Source organism: Acipenser ruthenus, chromosome 7 (genome assembly GCF_902713425.1).
Source record: "Acipenser ruthenus chromosome 7, fAciRut3.2 maternal haplotype, whole genome shotgun sequence".
NCBI lineage: Eukaryota > Metazoa > Chordata > Actinopteri > Acipenseriformes > Acipenseridae > Acipenser > Acipenser ruthenus.
Window position 1 is genome coordinate 8199881 of NC_081195.1, and position 18518 is coordinate 8218398.

Here is an 18518-nt window from a genome sequence, read left to right on the forward strand (position 1 = left end):
AGTGTGTTAGAAAAGTCATTCTTCTTCCATAGCGAGAGAGTATAAGAGAGAGACAGAACGGATACCCTTTTTTTACACCCCAAAATGGAGAAACGCCCCATCGTTCTTAACAACAACAACAAGCGCTTTGTGATGGTGGTCCACTATGAAAGGCGCTATATAAAATAAAGATTGAACAATGTTGTCACTCCAGTTCATCAGATTAGTCCGCCCACCACTGGTCTCGTTCAGGCATGAAGATTATGTTAAAACACCAACAATAAGGCATGAAACCCGACCCACAAGTAGATGAGAGCATATATGGGAGCTGCTGTAATGCAAGGTCAGTACATTAGGTCTAGAAACAAAAATGCTGTCCCTCTTTCCTTATTTACATGTGCAGCATTCATTTTGGCAATGCTTGCATGACTTGTCATGCCAATAAAGCCCATTTAAATTGACAAGACACACAGAAATAAGAACGAGACAGATGCAGACTGTTGAAAAACAGATTTGAGGAGAATGGATTCCCGCCCGGGCAGTAAAAATGATAAACTGCGCGCACCCCTATCCTCCACCTCCTCTCTGCTTCCCGGCTCTTAAAAGCCCACTTTCACTCCATTCAGGCTTTCAGCCGGGCAGGAGAATCAATATCCCACAATCAGCTCGCTGTAAAGTGAACAAGCAGCAAGATTAATGAACTCGTCCTCTGAGAAACAAGCACAGAATGGCATTTTAATGCCTGTTGCTTTAGAGCAAATAATAGACCAGCCAGCTCCCCTCACTCACTCCAACACTATCATCTAATACCAGGCTGCTTGCAGTATGCTCTCTCCTCCACCCTCACTCCCAGGCTCACTGGTAATAGAGGCCATGCTTGTTTTATATAACCCACTTTCTTGTCCATTTCCCCGACTAATGACAAGCCCCAACATTGTGGTGTGGTGGTGATGAGTCCTTGTTAATAGAGAGGTTTGTGGCTGTTCAGTTTTCATGGAATGGCCCTATGGTTTCAATGTGTTTTCTGCATCTATAGTGCTCTATAGTGTCTCTGCTCTCCCAGTACGCAAACTCCATGTAGGGCACTGTTTAACATCAGCTGCAGAGAGAAAGAGAGAAACACAGAAGTAATTGACAGACAGACAGACAGACGGACTGGTACTGTGCTGTGTTCTCTGTGGTGATACAGTGTTTTGATATTTGTATCTGTGCTGGTCTGTGACAGGCACAGTACAGGGTAGCTAATGGCTCGTCAGGGTAACGCTGTGCCAGGCTCTCTCTGAGACACAGTGAACCAGGGTTAGGAATGAACTCTTTCAACACCAGGAGGATCCCCCAGTGGATGCAATGCAGGGTGATACAGCACTGGGGTACCCATATGGGTTTTATAAAACACTTATTCAGGTTATCCTGAAATAACCACATATAGGTGGTTTATGCAATCCAGGGTGATATAATACACTCTTTAAAAACCCTTTTACATTGTACCTATGAGATAAGGATAATATCACCAATATACAGTACCTGTATAGTCCCTGTCCCCCATATACTGTATGTCTACAGTATTACTGAAAGAGGAATTCATCACAACCTTCATACTGGATCTTTTACTACAGCAATCTTCTACATTAAGCTCACTCGACCTCGACCATGGCTCTTGCGATCCTAAAATCAGCGCTAATCTATATACCCAAGTGTTCTTATAGTATATATATATATATATATATATATATATATATATATATATATATATATATAGTACTCCACAATTCCTTCATCGCCACATTACAGTAGTTTTACCTCCCGTTATATGACAGCTGACCTCTGCCATTCACTTTCATTGGGATTCTGAATCCGGCTATCCTGCAATAACCAGACACAGTACAGTTTGGAAAAGCAAATGGCACCAAGGGTCCATAGAAACAGCAGCCTGTTCTCAAGCTCAATGACCGACTCAGTTGAAGTCATAGAAGAAGATGCATGTAACTCATTTTTTATAATAAATTCCTAGACCTTGAGAAAGGAAAGGTGTGAACAGTGAAAGGTGTAAGAGCTAGAGGGTGTGCTTGGAGACAACAGAAAAACTATCACTCCCTCTCTGATTGCATGGGCTGTTATCACCTCGTAGAATCTCCACGTCCAGCACAGCAGAGTATGGAGCAGTGCAATATTCCATAGTGTAGTACAGTGCTGTTCAGTGTAGAGTAGTGCCTTCTGAATGACATTTACAAGCTCAGCAATAACTTAGGAAGGGAGCTAAAAGTGAAATTAAAAAGGGGATTAATTTTCTTTCCCCACTGATGATGTTTTTCAGGGGATTTGCAGAGGCTGCTGTCAGGTATTGCTGTCGGCACTCAGCACGGTCCCAGTGCTCCACCTCCCCTCCCCCCCCAGCTGACATTTCCAGAACCCTCCCCAGTAGAGCAGCTCAGGCCCTGGGAAAGATTACTCAGTCCTGGTAATATTTACTCTCCCCCACCCCCCAAACACTGGGCAAATCCCATGTCCTTTAGTGACATTTATCTGGGAAAAAAAAAGAAAGTTACAAAATCTACAAGCTTGGACAGGCTACAGGCTCTCAACTGTCAGACATTGCCTGGCAAGATAGTAAGAGAAGTTAAATTAGAAAATCATCTTGTGATGTCCTAAAATTACGTGTTTGCCTGACATAACGTATTTGCCTAAAATGACTTCTGTGGAAGTTGGGTTCATCTGTAAAAATGTAACTAGTCTACTGGTATGTTGTTCTTTTTCCATGTGTAAGTGCGTGCAACTATTCAGCAAGGATATCACTGACTTCACAAGAAGCTTGATTGCGTGTGCCTGCTCAACACAACTGCTTAATGGAACCAACTGCAGAGTCCAACAAGACAGTCTCCTGCCCGGGTATTCCTGGACTGGAAAAGAGAACCATCAACCAGAAACATGCAATAATGTTTTACTTATTGATAAAACTGCAACTCAGAAACTAACAACTACCAACACAATAGCCGACAGCTGCTTCTTGAAAAACAGAGCAGTTTTATCGTCAACGAAAGCTTGAAAATTCAGTAATATTAAATTCTGAAGACTAAACACGATTCGTAACACATCAAGAATAGAATATTCCATGGACGCTTTTGTCCTTGGTGTTCCAGCAGCACAGAACCTGCATTGTTTGACAGGCTCTGAACGGGATCCCTGCGGAATGTCTGAATGTTGGATCTGAGCATTCTGCTGCAGGAATCAGATGACACTGCCTCTCCTCCCAGCTAGGGGGCGACACCTCCTGCTGGGAGCATTAATCATATCTAATCATTTTTTTTTTTTTCAGTGTGTCTATGGCAGCCGGCGACCTCTGTTCTGGCCTGGGGGACCACCCACCGCATGAGAACCAGGTTTTAGCTTTCCCTGGTTGAAAAGTCAAAGCTGTTATTGTGATTGAGAACAAAAACACAGCGTCCTCGCAATCTTAATGTACCAGTCCTGCCGCTGGTGCGCACATTAAAAAGTGTAGCGTTCCAGCTGCTGTTAAAGTATTTATTTATTTATTTTTTGTGGCAAAGCTATTTCAATCTATAAAATTGTAAACTGTTATAATTCTTCTGGTGTGTTGTAGAGAAGTCGGTTTCATGAAAATCAAACGACCAAAAAACCAACAGAAGCAACTTTCTTTAAATGAGTTCAAGCTGTGTGATAAGGGCTCGATCTGATTGACTGTACAGTCTCTGTGCCTGTGTGTGTGTGTGTATTTGAGTCTGTCTCTGAGCCTGTGTGTGTGTGTGTGTATTTGAGAGTGTGTCTCTGAGCCTGTGTGTCTGTGTGTGTGTGTGTGTGTATTTGAGAGTGTGTCTCTGAGCCTGTGTGTGTGTGTGTGTGTGTCTGTGTGTATTTGAGTGTGTCTCTGTGCCTGTGTGTATGTGTGTGTGTGTGTGTATTTGAGAGTGTGTCTCTGTGCCTGTGTGTGTGTGTGTGTATTTGAGAGTATGTCTCTGTGCCTGTGTGTGTGTGTGTATTTGAGAGTGTGTCTCTGTGCCTGTGTGTGTGTGTGTGTGTGTATTTGAGAGTGTGTCTGTGCCTGTGTGTGTGTGTGTGTGTGTGTGTGTATTTGAGTGTGTCTCTGTGCCTGTGTGTGTGTGTGTGTGTGTGTGTATTTGAGAGTGTGTCTTTGTGCCTGTGTGTGTGTGCGTGTGTGTGTGTATTTGAGAGTGTGTCTCTGTGCCTGTGTGAGTGTGTGTGTATTTGAGAGTGTGTCTCTGTGCCTGTGTCACTGTGTTTGTTCGTCAGTGCCTTCACTGTGTGTTTGATTGCCAGTACCAGTGTCTCTGTATGTGTGTGCCAGCATGTGTGACAATGTGACAGGGTCTGTATGTACCTGTGTGACAGTGTGACAGTGTGACAGGGTCTGTATGTACGTGTGTGACAGTGTGACAGGGCCTGTATGTATGTGTGTGACAGTGTGACAGGGTCTGTATGTATGTGTGACAGTGTGACAGGGTCTGTATGTACATGTGCCAGTGTGACAGGGCTTGTATGTATGTGTGTGACTGTGTGACAGGGTCTGTATGTACGTGTGTGTCAGTGGATGTGGGTTGGGAGTCTTTCCCCCTCCTTCTCCCCCTCCCCTCTTGTTATGGTTGTGTTGCACACTGACCCTGTGCTCTTGCCAGTCCCTCAGTGTCAATGGCTTGTTTGTGGGGCTCGCTGTGTGTTTCCACTTCATTGCTCCACAGAGGACAGCACTTCATTCAGCACAAAGAGCTAACCTGCTCCTTCAACACAGGCCTTTCACCTTTACTAAAACACACAGAAACACACCAGCACCGAGACCTTTACTAAAACACACACAAACACACACCAGCACTGAGACCTTTACTAAAACACACACAAACACACCAGCACCAAAACCTTTACTAAAACACACACAAACACACACCAGCACTGAGACCTTTACTAAAACACACACAAACACACCAGCACCAAAACCTTTACTAAAACACACACAAACACACACCAGCACTGAGACCTTTACTAAAACACACACAAACACACCAGCACCAAAACCTTTACTAAAACACACACAAACACACACCAGCACTGAGACCTTTACTAAAACACACAAAAACACACCAGCACCAAAACCTTTACTAAAACACACACAAACACACACCAGCACTGAGACCTTTACTAAAACACACAGAAACACACCAGCACCAAAACCTTTACTAAAACACACACAAACACACACCAGCACTGAGACCTTTACTAAAACACACATAAACACAAGCCAGCACTGAGACCTTTACTAAAACACACACAAACACAAGCCAGCACTGAGACCTTTACTAAAACACACATAAACACAAGCCAGCACTGAGACCTTTACTAAAACACACACAAACACAAGCCAGCACTGAGACCTTTACTAAAACACACACAAACACAAGCCAGCACTGAGACCTTTACTAAAACACACACAAACACAAGCCAGCACTGAGACCTTTACTAAAACACACTGAAACACACCAGCACAGAGACCTTTACTAAAATACACACAAACACACACCAGCACCGAGACCTTTACTAAAACACACACAAACACACACCAGCACTGAGACCTTTACTAAAACACACACAAACACACCCAGTTACAGGGATAATTGACTCCTTCTCTCCTTTTCCTCCTCTTTCTCCTTCCTTGGTGTATGCCTTGCTCATCCCCTTTCCTCTTGGATTTTCCTTTCTCTCTCTCTCTCTCTCTCTCCCTCTCTCCCTTTCAATCCCTCTTTTTCTCTCTCACTCCCTCTCTCTTTCTCGCTCTCTCTCTTTCACACTGGGTGCCTGGCTTGCATCATCTGTTCTGTTCCTCCTCCCACTCCTGTGTTTGATTGTTTTTGTTACAATGATTTCCCCTGGTGGGGTTTCTTTAATCATTTTCTGAATAATAACATCAAGTATGTTGAGATTGGTAGCATCTAATTAACTTAGCAGAACATACTGATTGGGCACGGAGACTGAACTGCTCCCTCCCTCACCCCTTAAGTGAAAGCGTGGTCCTTCCAGTCCAGGCCAGGCTTGAGGCAAGAAGACTGAACTGCTCACTCCCTCACCCCCTAAGAGAAAAAAATGATCCATCAGTCCACTAAGGGAAAGCAGTTCAAGGTCAAACGTTGGTTAAAAATGTTGTAAAATGTGTTGTTTTTGTGAGTTGATTCCATAACAAGTGTTGCTGCTTGCTGTCTGTTCCTCCCTCCCTGTGTGATTGCCCTGTATCTGCGCTGCTGATAAAATGCTGTCATTACTTTACAAGAAAAGCAGCATTCTTTCCTGAGCAGTGGTAATTATAGCCTGCTCTCAGCAGCCTGCCGTAATTACAACCTTTAGAACAATTTGCCGTCTTCACCCCAGGCAAAAGGAGCTTGTCTCTCTCTGCATTCCCTTTCATCCAAATACCTTCCTGACTCCGAACAGCAGGGAGCAGTCCCAGGTCAGAGCTGCAGCCACCTTGGAGGTATATAAAAAAATAACAACTGGGAGAACAGGCACCGAGGGAGGGAGGCATATAAACGAGCGCCGCGTTACTATTTTATTTTTTAAAAAATGATTTATTTGATTTAAATCATATATTTTTTTGCTTCAATCAATTTTCTTGATTTCTTTTCTTTTTTTAAAAACAATTATGGATTTTTTTTTTTTGTAGTACCGTAATTGTAGCTCTACAGTATCTCCAAACTGTAAATTTAAGGATGTTGGAAATGGTGATTTGTGAATAGTTTACATACCAAACTAAATTACTCAATCTTAAATGAATACATAAATAAAGCAAATTATTTATCATTGTGGCATCCTCTAAATGTGAACTACAAGAATTTAGCGATGGAGTACGCCAGAGAAAAATCCCCCTCACTCATCCCAGTCATTCTTTTCTTTTACTTTTCTTTCTTTGATGTCCTCTTTCTGTGTCATTCCAGACACATGCAGTTGTTACTTAGAACTACTTTGCTTTTTATACTGTGTTTAATTGTTAAAGTTCCTGATTGCACCACTAAATAAACCTGGTTTCAGCGGGTCTTAACACAGAGCTCAGTTGTCTATTTGGGACCCCATCAGAATCGCTTCGGCAAATATGTTAATGATGGGGCAGGTGCTTCAGAATGACATTTCAGTGCAGTATTTTTTTATTTTTTTTTTACATCTTCACTCCATTTATGTGCCACAGAATCGGGGACAAGCGCCGTTCAGGCTTGCACTTGCATTTGTGCTGTGATCAGAATACAGCCCTAAGAGTTTTAGTTTATAGACAGTAAGAGTTTAAGATCTTTGTGTTAATAAAAGGTTTTTAAAACATTTTTTTCATGTCTTTTCCTTGAGAAACTATATGAAATAGGTAGGAAACGAAAAAATGATTTAATCAATGATTTTTTTTTTAAATCAAGTGATTTAAATCAGTGATTTAAATCGACTTGATTTAAATCAGCCAACCCTGATTTTAATTCAATTGAAGTAAACCATGTTTCATACTTAACCCTAACGCCAACATTATTATTAAGTGTTACACCCAAAAATTCAGCCTTTCATCCGTTAAGTTAGTACTGACATCAGGCTATTGATACGTTGGGCCATGTTTTGAAAGCGTTTCCTGCTCCTTCAGTACTCTCAATGTGTTTTTGTTTTTCATTTTGTAACATTAACATGATTATTTCTCCTTTCAAAACATAGGAGTTAATTAAAGAATGGAGGAGACGTGTTGAAAACATGACCCTTGGTGTCTAGTTTTAAGAATACTGGGCAGGATTTCTCCACTTCCACTTATTCAGCTGTGTTGAAAATGCTCCTCATTTCCCTTCCCAGTTTAAAGGGGGGGGGGGGGGTGCAGTATGACAATAGATGTAATTTAAGAATATAAAAAGGAAATAAGAAATGGGTGTAATTACAGCACCAGTTTTTGACTCAATTATAAACTCATGTCTTATCATTACAGAGCGGTGGAAATTAAAATAGGTGTGAGGGCATCTTGGTTTATCTAATTGCTAGGCAGCACAGCTGTGGTTTTCATGTGGGGGGTCTCAATAGTCTTGGAGGTCTGGGTTCGATTCCAGCTCACAAGGTCACAAATGGGTTTGGTCACTGGTCAGTGGTCTCAACCTAACACAGCCCCCACATCACTGAACAAACGCCAGCGCACAGCACAGCGCTAGAGAGACTGACTCTGCTTGTCCTGAGAGAGAGAGAGAGAGAGAGAGAGAGAGAGAGAGAGAGAGAGAGAGAGACAGACAGGCAGGCAACGGGTGTTCAGAATACGATTGATGTGAAAATATAGTAGTACAAACCCTGCAATCGAGTCGGAAGATTACATCACAGGGATGCACAGCATGAACTAGTTAACAGTGTGAGAAGCTATGTCACTGATATATATAAACACACCCACACAAACACACAGAGTGACACAGACACACACTCACACAAACATACAAACACAAACACACACAGACAGACACACACTCACACACACTCACAGGCATGCACACTGACACACACACGCACACATTTTTCCACGGTCACACTAATATATGCTACAGAAGAAATACATAAATAATTGAACCAATCTAAAGAGAATCCTTTACTGCATGAGAGAAGGGACTCAGACCTTCTTTAACAAAACAGAAAAATGTTGGCTTGCTGTTACCCAAGGTTTCTAAAATGATGGATGGTTTCCCCACTATACTGAACTGATTAGAGCACACAACTGTCTTGACTCTAGAAATGGCATTCAGACAGGCGCTCTGGTTGACCATGGAAAGCTAGCTGTACAGGATCACAGGATCATTGTTACACTTTAGACATGATTCCGAGAGCTCTACTGAGACCTCTACTGAGGGTGCTTTACACTTCTGAGTTGTGACAAAAAACGAAAAATGTAACAAAGCTCAACAGCAACAGATGAGAGTTTTCTGTTGCATCCTTGGCTAAAAGGATGTCCTACTTTGAGTTTGAGGTTTGCAAATCTAGAAGCCTGTTTATTTAGATGCCACAGCCGTGTCACTGGGGAAGGTTAGCAGTGACATCACTTCTGTTCATTGTGTTGCTGTGAGCTCTCGATCGCGCTCACAATGGGGTCTTTCCTGCATCTGTACAGGCAGTGACGGGACCATCACTCACACTTACTCATTGGGGTCATTTCCCTTCCCAGAACTCAGCAAGAAGCACCTGCTCGCTTTGAAAAGATCACTGCGGGACCGGCTACCAAGGTCAAAAGTGCAGTAAAAGTGTAGTGAAAGGTAAAAGTGTAGCAGAAAGCATAGTAAAATGGGTAGTAAATGCAGCAACGCAACCTAAATGGGTTTTTCCACTATCTAACAAAACTATTCATTAGAAAATAAGTGTGAGGTTTGCGAATTGACGGCTAAAAGCTACTGAACCAGAAGGTCCCTCATATTTATTACAATATCCTGTACATTTAACACAGCATCTTATATCCCTTTTTCTGACCATATTAATAAAAAAAAAATAATAATGAAAAACCCACCGGAAACGTGCACATCTGGGGCTAAAATATTGTATGCTTCGCACATGAGTATACCTCCACCCCCAACCCCCGCTGGAGAGCACTGTAAAAATAAGACTCCCATTGCATAGCAGTTAGATCCATTTTTTTTCTAAGCGTCTAATAAAACACACTTGAGCTTGTTACCTACACACTGTTGCTAATCAAGCTTGTATCAAAACCTGGAATGGGTGACTCTGCTATGCAATAGGAGTCTTATTTCCATCCCTGCACGGTCCTGCATGGAGAAGGGAAGCACGCTACAGAACTGAGGAATCACGCGATTTGGACTTGTTGAGCTCAGGAGAAGGGACCTGCTGCTGAGCTGTCAGAGGCAGACCCAGCGATGCGCTCTCAGCTCCCAGGCTCTGTCGATCTCTGAATCTCCCTCTCTGAAGCTCTACTGTGGAAGTCAATATGAGTTTTAATGCTGCGATGTGGCAGGGAGCTGGGATTGAGGGGGCCAGGGAGCAGAGAGCACACAACACTCACTGCCCTGGGGGATTCGCAGGACATTTACACAGCCAGATGGGGAGATTCACTCACACCACCAGCCTGCCAGAGACCGACGCACAAATACCAAGCCCACAGGGAAGAGAGAGAGATACAGGGGAGAGGGAGAGAAGACTGCACTGTCTGTCTGTCTCTGTCTGTCCATGTCTATTTGGCTGGCTGACTATGCGTCTGTTTGCCTGTCTGTCTGTCTGTCTGTCTGTGCCTGTCTGTCTGTCTGACTGCGTCTGACTGTGTCTGTCTGCCTGCCTGTCTGCCTGTTTGGTTGTCTGCCTGTCTGACTGTGTGTATGTCTGTCTGTTTGTCTGTCTGTCTGTCTCTCTCTCCGTTTTAAGATGTTTGTAGATTCTAAGTGGTTCTTTATATTATTACTCAAATGCTGTGTTCCTAACAGAGAATATTTGAACCCTCTGAAACTGTAATTTGAAGCTTCTAACTCTTAAAACACCTTTATAAAATGTAGGTAATAGAATGCTCTTTAAAAAACTAAACAGTAAAAAGAAATAAGTGCAATTGTATTTTAAGCAGCTGTCTTGAGTACTTTATAAGTACATCATACTTTTTAAACCCATGAAAAACATGTTGGAAGCCTGGGAGGTTTCTGTGATTCTGACAGGAATGAGCAAGTTCTTGACCAGGCTTTATAAACACTGTTATTAAGCCCCCCTCCCTGCCGGCGCCTGACCCCTGTGTGTAATTGCAGAAGGAACATCCCGGAGTGACAGGCAATGCCCCCAAGGTATTGTTACAACTTCTTGAAAGCAGGTCATCTCCAACCTCACTCACAAACCGGTTTGTCAAGGAGGCCTAAGGGGCGGTTTCTGCAGTGCGCCCCAGACACGGTGTCACCATGGATCAACGTGCTCGGAAACTCTGAACTCCAACTTTGCCTCCTGAAATTCACTCTGAACGAACAATATCAGAACAGGTGCAGTACCTTTCCTCTGTGTGTGAGTGTGTGCGTGTCTGTGTGTGTGTCTGTGTTTGTGTGTGTGTCTGTGTGTCTATGTGTGCCTCTGTGTGTGTCTGTGTGTGTGCCTGTGTGTGTCTGTGTGTGCCTGTGTGTGTCTGTGTGTGTGTCTGTGTGTGTGTCTGTGTGTGTCTGTGTGTGTGTCTGTTTGTGTGTCTGTGTGTGTTTGTGTGTGTGTGTGTGTGTGTATGCATGTCTGCGTGTGTGTCTGTGTGTTTGTGTGTGTGCCTGTGTGCATGTCTGTGTGTGTCTGTGCACGAGCAGAAGGACAGGTTTCTCCATATATGTTCTCAATAACTTATGCTGAAGAACATTCTAATCAAGTTCAATCACAATGAGATAAGCGGTTCATAACTGTACATCCACTATTCCTCTCATAACAGACACACCGATACACACAACCTACCTCGCTCCTTGAAATCAGCACATTCGTTATAACACTGGTAACCCCTTCTGCTGCAACACAAAGCCAGCATTACCGATCTGAGAACACAGAATCTGGTGTCTACCATCTCCGGGTTGCCTGCCACCTTCCCTCACCCCCTCACTGGTTAAGGCTGGCATGGTCTCCCAGGTGTCTGCCCTGATCTGTGCTTCTGATCGCTGCGGTCACAAGAAAACATTGGAAACCAGCAACTTACCTATAAGAGAAGAGAAGAGACAGAAGAGAGAAATAAATGGGTTAGCAGTTTCAGACTTATCCCAGAACAAAGCAACAGAAACAGCAACAACATATAAACAGCAGTTACAAAGTTTGTCCACTTAGTAGCGTTGCATTAAAAGTTTCAAAAACTACAGCCAATGAAGTTAGAGAAATTATTTAACCACAGCTGGCACTGAAGTTAAAGTCCTGGACGGCCAGGGCTCCCGAGGTATTATTTTTATTGGCACCAATGCCATTTAGTGCCCGGGTCAGGTGTAGCCAGGTTGCCAGCACTATTTTTAGCCCCTCGCTTGGCACAGACTGGTGCCTGATGCGCTGCAGACTGTGGGCTGTGGAGACTGAAAGGGCAGGCGATGTAATCATCTGGGCAGCACCAGATTCAGCACCCAGCTGCATTCTTCTGGTTATTTAAAGCTGCAGTGTGCAGCATGCAGCAACACTAAAAGTGTGATTATTTATTTATTTTATTTTTTTGAGGGGGGCAGGTGGGCATTGATAGCGTCCATATCTATAAAACAATCGATCATGAGGTAGGAATGTAACAATACTGCATATTTAGAAATATTCAGACTGAATAAATGACAAGCGTTTTGACTACAATTTTTTTGCAATGTCTTCTGATTAGGTTTCTTTTAGTATTTCTCGATTCAGCACTATTGAGAGTTTAATAGTTAATAGATGAGCAATACTAAATAGTAAAATTCTTTGATAAATGACGAGAAGTATTTTCTCCAGGGAGAATTACTTCTGCTACATACTTGTATTTATTGATGGCGTTGGAAGTTCATTTCTAGTCTCTTTTAGTTTTAGTTTCTTTTAGTATTACTACATGTTTTACCATTAAGTGAAGGTATTGATGGCTATGTACAGATTTTCAAGTGCGAGGGAAACTTGGGGTTGCCACAGCAGAATTATGGATTGGATATACAACTTGCATGCTACAAATGAAAATCACAAATACATGTCTGAGTGTGTGCGTGAGTGTGAGTGTGTGTGCATTTGTTCAGGCAGCTGGTGCTAGTTTTACTCGAGACCCTCGAGTACAGATAAAAACAGCACAGCCCAGAGTAACCACAGGAACTGCCAGACCACTCGCGCAGATTACAGAGAAGGGAAGGTCCATAACAGTGGAGAAATCAGAAATGTGTTTTTAATTAAATATTTGAATCAAATATCTCAAAGATAAGGCAACAGAGTCCTGGTACCTGGTACCTAATCGCTTGTCATTCAAACTCATAATTTATTTCTTTAACCAGATTTACCCATTGAGACAGGCCTAGTTTACAACCAAACAGAACAATCCCAAAGCAATAACAACACAATAAAAACCTGTGTGATTCAAACTAAATCAGCAGCATACAGAGATCAAACGGCAGGATAAATACCACATCCGAGTATTTGTTCATGTGGACAGGAAGAGAAGCCGTGGCAGGAGGTTCTAAGCAATCCCCAAATCTGATCTTTCAGAGACTCAGACCGGCAGCAAAGGTATCACAATGCAGCTGTATATGACGTACAGCGTCGTTTGAAATATTTATGTCAATATCCTGAATTAACGGGGGAAAAAAACAAATGCAAAAAACGAAGGGGTTAATGCATTATCCTTTTAAATTAGGTATTATATGGGCGTCACAAAACACTAGCAAAAGTAGTAGAACTTGTCATGACAATAAAAACCTTTCAGGTAGAGAGAGAGAGGGAGAGGGAGAGAGAGAGAGAGAGAGAGAGAGAGAGAGAGAGAGAGAGAGAGAGAGAGAGAGAGAGGCTGGTATACAGACGCCTGTGTCATTGTTCCACCTATCTTGCATCAGAGGTCCTGCTCACAAGGGATCACCTCACTGCTGTAAGCCAGATCGACTGTGATATCAGACAAACAGGGGATGTTTTTATTACAAACAAGTGCCGTGTGTCAATAGAAACTCAGTTTAATAAGATCTTCACCTTGATTTCTGGCTGCAGGGACACAATTACAGCGGCACCAGGTTTACAGTATGAAGCTGTTGCTGCACTGGAGAGCCAGCCAGCACTGTCTGTTCATGTTCGCCATCACGGCTACAGCGCCAGAAAAAACACAATCCGTACATGTTCTCTCATATAAAAGCATAGCAAAGTGTAAGAAAGCACAGTGAAAGCAAGGTAAAGCATAGCTAAGCATTGTAAAGAATAGCAAGGTATGGTAAAGCATATTAGTAAACATGGCATACCAGAGTAAATGCATTAATATAACCATGGCAAAAGTACATAAATACTATGGTAAACTTTTACACTGCAGTTAAACTAAAGAGTAACTCAGGTTAGAGTAGAATTTGATTTTTATTATAGTGCCTCTTTAAAGCAAATAACAAAACGAACATCATCAGCAACAACTAAAGATCAACTTTTGTTTTTCCATTCTCAAAGAGCTTGTGATTTTACGATACAGAGGAGTTATACCAGGGAGATAATGAATGTCACATAGTGATGCTGTCTGTTTTTATTGAATCTGTCCTTGGATAACCTGACACACAGCCCTCCCCCAGCTCCAGCGAGCCGGCCAAATCTATCCAACCAACAAAACAGAAGCTTAAACCCTGATACAGGCCGAACATTCAGGACCTTGAATTGACCTACAGCTGGCCATCGTCCCCAGGTGACCCTAATCCCTCTGTCACACACTGGTATAGAAGAGCTCTGCTGCACCAGGAGCACAGAGGACAGGGTTCAGAGAGCAGGGAGTGGGAAAGAGAGGGAGGGAGAGAGAGAGGGGGCTATAGAGGAAGTGAGAAAGAGAGGGAGAGGGAAAGAGAGGGAGGTAGAGAGAGAGAGAGAGAGAGGGAGGTAGGGGTAGAGACTGGGATCAGAGAGCAGGGAGAGAGAGGGAGGGAGAGACAAGGGTATAGAGGGAGAGAGAGAGTGGGGTACAGAGTGAGAGAGAGGGGGTACAGAGAGACAGTGAGGTAGGGGGTAGAGACTGGGATCAGAGAGCAGGGAGAGCAAGAGGGAGGGAGAGAGAGAGGGCTATAGAGGGAGAGGGAGAGTGGGGTACAGAGTGAGAGAGAGAGGGCTATAGAGGGAGAGGGAGAGTGGGGTACAGAGTGAGAGAGAGGGGGTACAGAGAGACAGTGAGGTAGGGGGTAGAGACTGGGATCAGAGAGCAGGGAGAGAGGGGTATAGAGGGAGAATGAGAGTGGGGTACAGAGTGAGAGAGAGGGGGGTACAGAGAGACAGTGAGATAGGGGGTAGAGACTGGGATCAGAGAGCACGGAGAGCAAGAGGGAGGGAGAGAGAGGGGTATAGAGGGGGAGGGAGAGGGAGAGGGAGAGTGGGGGTAGAGAAAGAGAAACAGAAAGAGACTGGAGTGGAAAGAGAGGGAGAGAAAGAGAGGGGGAGAAAGAAAAAGTGAGAGAATGGTATAGAGAGGGGAGGGGTAGATAGAGAGAGAATGAAAGACAGAGACAGGCGATATGGTGGAGAGAAAGAGAGAGAAAGAGTGGGGATCTGAGGAGAGTCTATTGATCCTGTCAGTCTCCTAAAGCCAGCAAGCCTTGAGGACGATAAGCTTTCTGTTCTCATTAATTATGGCTAATGCTGGGTTTATCCCTCCCTGCTTAATCTCACCAGCGATCTGCCTTCATTTCCCTAATGACTTCACAACTGACCTTTTGAATTTTGTCACAGATAAAAAAAATAAATAAATAAAAAGAAATGTCTGAGATTCTACTCTGGCTGAGGCTTTGCTCTATAATATATAACATGATAGGAAAGGCACTGACAAAACTCTTTGTCTAATAGCATTAAAGAATTTCTTATTAGTATGGTAAAAGGCTGCTAACCACTCTCGGCTCTCCATCTCTCATATGATATACTATATTATCTGACAAGTGTCTCCCTGCCATTTACTAAAAAACAACATATATATACATATATATATATATACACACACCATATAGAGTGCTGTATTATACATGCTGATTTCCACTTCATGAGAGCTCAGAACAAATACTGATCTTGAGTCAGGTGGAGATCTGTGTGCATTTTACATGCTATGTTTTTAATATATACTGTAGTTAAATAATAACAATAATAATAAACAGCATAGCTAATCTTATGGTGATGTCATTTCCATTTGATACACAGTATATGATTCATGCTGTATCACATCAATATCAGGGTAAAGCACATCATAAATTACAATATAATGTAATATAATGAGAGATACTATTGCATCCACTCCATCACCTCTCTGCCAGCTCTCTGCTCCACAACTGTCTCTGGTTAAAAGCTTTGTCACCTTTTGCTCTGTGTTTCAAGTCCCTGCTTTATTCAACTGCATTAAAAACCCAACCTCACATCTCTTTTTTTATTGAAATGCAGAACTTTTGAGGTGGCTTAACTGCAGATTTAGACTGTCCAGAATAATGAGACTGGCGCTGCCAAGCATTAGCGGTCAAGTCTATTGGAAGAGCAGGACTCAATTTTGAGGTGATTGTTGCATGTCCTTGTGTGACGTGCATGCAGTCCATACTCTCAAGGCAAGTGCATTGTATAACCATGGGAAAAGCATGGACAAACTGAAATGACCGTGGCAAACTTTCATAAGAGTGTTGTTGGGGGCTATAGCTTTGTGGCCCCTGTAAAGAAAGATAGAGAGATACAGACAGTGCGGGGATGTGCCGACCTGTTTCTGAGTTTCTCATCTGTATTTATGTATGTACTGTATTTATACCAGCCCTGCTCAGTAGTTCAATAGGTTTCTGTTGATTCCTGTTAGGCTAAGTGCACTGTATCGTTTCATCAACACAGTCACTGCCTCCAGCTGAAACTGAGAAGGGTAAAAAATACATAATGTTACATTATCAAAGAATCGTAAAGGCCAGCAAACATGTTGTTGTGACTGTGAAGAGGGGGGGGGAGGTGTGGAGAGAATGAGAACTAGAAAGGGAGAAGAGGAGAAAAGAAGAACGTGAGAGAAAGGAAGAAAGAGAGAGGGGGATGTAGAGAAAAAAAGGAGAAAGGGAGAGGGAGAGAAAGGAAAAATAAGAGAGAAAGGGGGAGACAGACAGACAGACAGAAAGCTGTTTAAATCAACAGTGTATCGGATTATACCTAAAGGCAATCCACAATGTCCCTAGGAAGCAAGGAATAAAAATTATAAAGGTCTGGAGAAGACTGGTGAAAATGCAAGCCAGTAATCATGTTCACCTTGTAGAGAGACAGACGAGCAGAGAGAAAGAAAGAGAGAGACACAAGCAGTGCAGAGGGATCAACAGTTTGAACGAGGGCCCTAGAAATGGCAGGCACTTGTAGAAGCGAGCATAGGCATTGAGTCTTTAAATTGGATCCAGCCCCCGTCCCCTCAGCTGTCCTCGCACAGGTTGAATGTGTGCCAAATAGGGCTGGGACTTGGGCTGGGGCCGGGGCTAGGGCTAGGGCTGGGGCTGGGGCTGGGGCTAGGACTAGGGCTAGGGCTAGGGCTAGGGCTAGGGCTAGGGCTATGGCTGGGGCTAGGGCTAGGGCTGGGGCTAGGGCTGGGTCTAGGGCTGGGACTAGGGCTAGGGCTGGGACTAGGGCTAGGGCTAGGGCTGGGACTAGGGCTGGGACTAGGGCTGGGACAAGGGCTGGGGCTGGGGCTGGGACTAGGGCTGGGGCTGTGGTCAACTTTTCACATGGAAACTTCTCTAAAAGGTTCAACACTGAATGGCAGGCAGGAAGGGGGTAGTCAGGTCTCTCTCTCTCTCTCTCTCTCTCTGTCTCTCTCTCTCTCATTCGTTTGTAGAGCTGTGATGGAAAGCACTCTGCAGCCAGTGTCATTGTCCCTCATCCTTCATCAGCACTGATCACAACATTCTCCAAAGGCAGGGAGGCTTTTTATAACTGTCTCTGTTTGTAATGTATTTACTTATTTCTTTTTGCTGTCCGACGCGCTGCTTTTGCTGAGACAGGAATAAAATCCATGAGGGGCCTATTACAGTAACAGCGAGTCCACTTAGCCCTCATCTCCACATTACTAATGTAAATGAATGCATAATTGAAACCCCCTCCGTCTGAAATTATTTTAATTATTTATAGGCAATTACTGAAGGAACTTGACGGAATGGAGCCCTGAGCGCTCCTGAGAAAGACAGAACGAAAGAAAGCAAGACAGCAAGAAAGAAAGAAAGAAAGAAAGAAAGAAAGAAAGAAAGAAAGAAAGATTTAACTCGATGAGAGAAAAGAGCAGATGACTGGAAGCATCTCAGATTATTAGCGCCCTTCTTGATGTTATAAAGGTGTAAACACATCTAAGATGGACAACTTTCTGTTCTAATGCGAGCACCACAGATTGATGGAATTATTTTGTTAGCTGCAAGCCCTTTAATACTATGAGTGAACCCAGATAAGTGAATGAGACACAAAGGCACTTTGTCTAAAGAAGCCCATTCCAGTCTCTCTGGTTAATACGGGATTCACTATATTAATAATAATGATGATGCATGCATTCCACTTGCAGTTGGAGTTTAATCACTTTTCATCTATGAAAAGGCAGATCTCTCCAATCCATTTTGTGGATAGGGAATAAGCAAAATTTAATCCAAATTAGGAGCCGAGGAGGATTAGAGCTCCATAATCCCAGGATAATCCGAGAGTGATAATCTACACAGTTCCTCTGTCCAGGGGCTGGGGGAGATTCCATTATTAAAACTACTGGTTTAGAATACAGCCTTTAACAATTCTTAATAATAATAATAATAATAATAATAATAATAATAATAATAATAATAATAATAATAATAATAATAATAATAATAATAAATGAGCATGAGATCTGTGCGATGGATGGATGGATAGTAAAGGATGCTTTATACATAACAGAATTCCTCTGGTCCTCACCTAACACCCTCTCAACAGAG

At 43.1% G+C, this 18518-nt stretch overlaps 1 protein-coding gene across 3 annotated transcripts in view; it reads right to left on the minus strand.

Annotated features, from left to right (window-relative positions):
- Positions 1–18518, minus strand: part of LOC117415004 (netrin receptor UNC5B-b-like) — a 58374-nt gene that overhangs the window by 23069 nt on the left and 16787 nt on the right. For 2 of the 3 annotated variants that reach the window (XM_059026268.1, XM_059026267.1), the window contains exon 2: positions 5994–6071. The exons of the other annotated variant lie outside the window; for it this stretch is intronic. In XM_059026268.1, coding sequence (XP_058882251.1) covers positions 5994–6071 — 78 coding nt within the window. The remainder of the gene's footprint in view (positions 1–5993; positions 6072–18518) is intronic. 3 annotated transcript variants of the gene reach the window in all.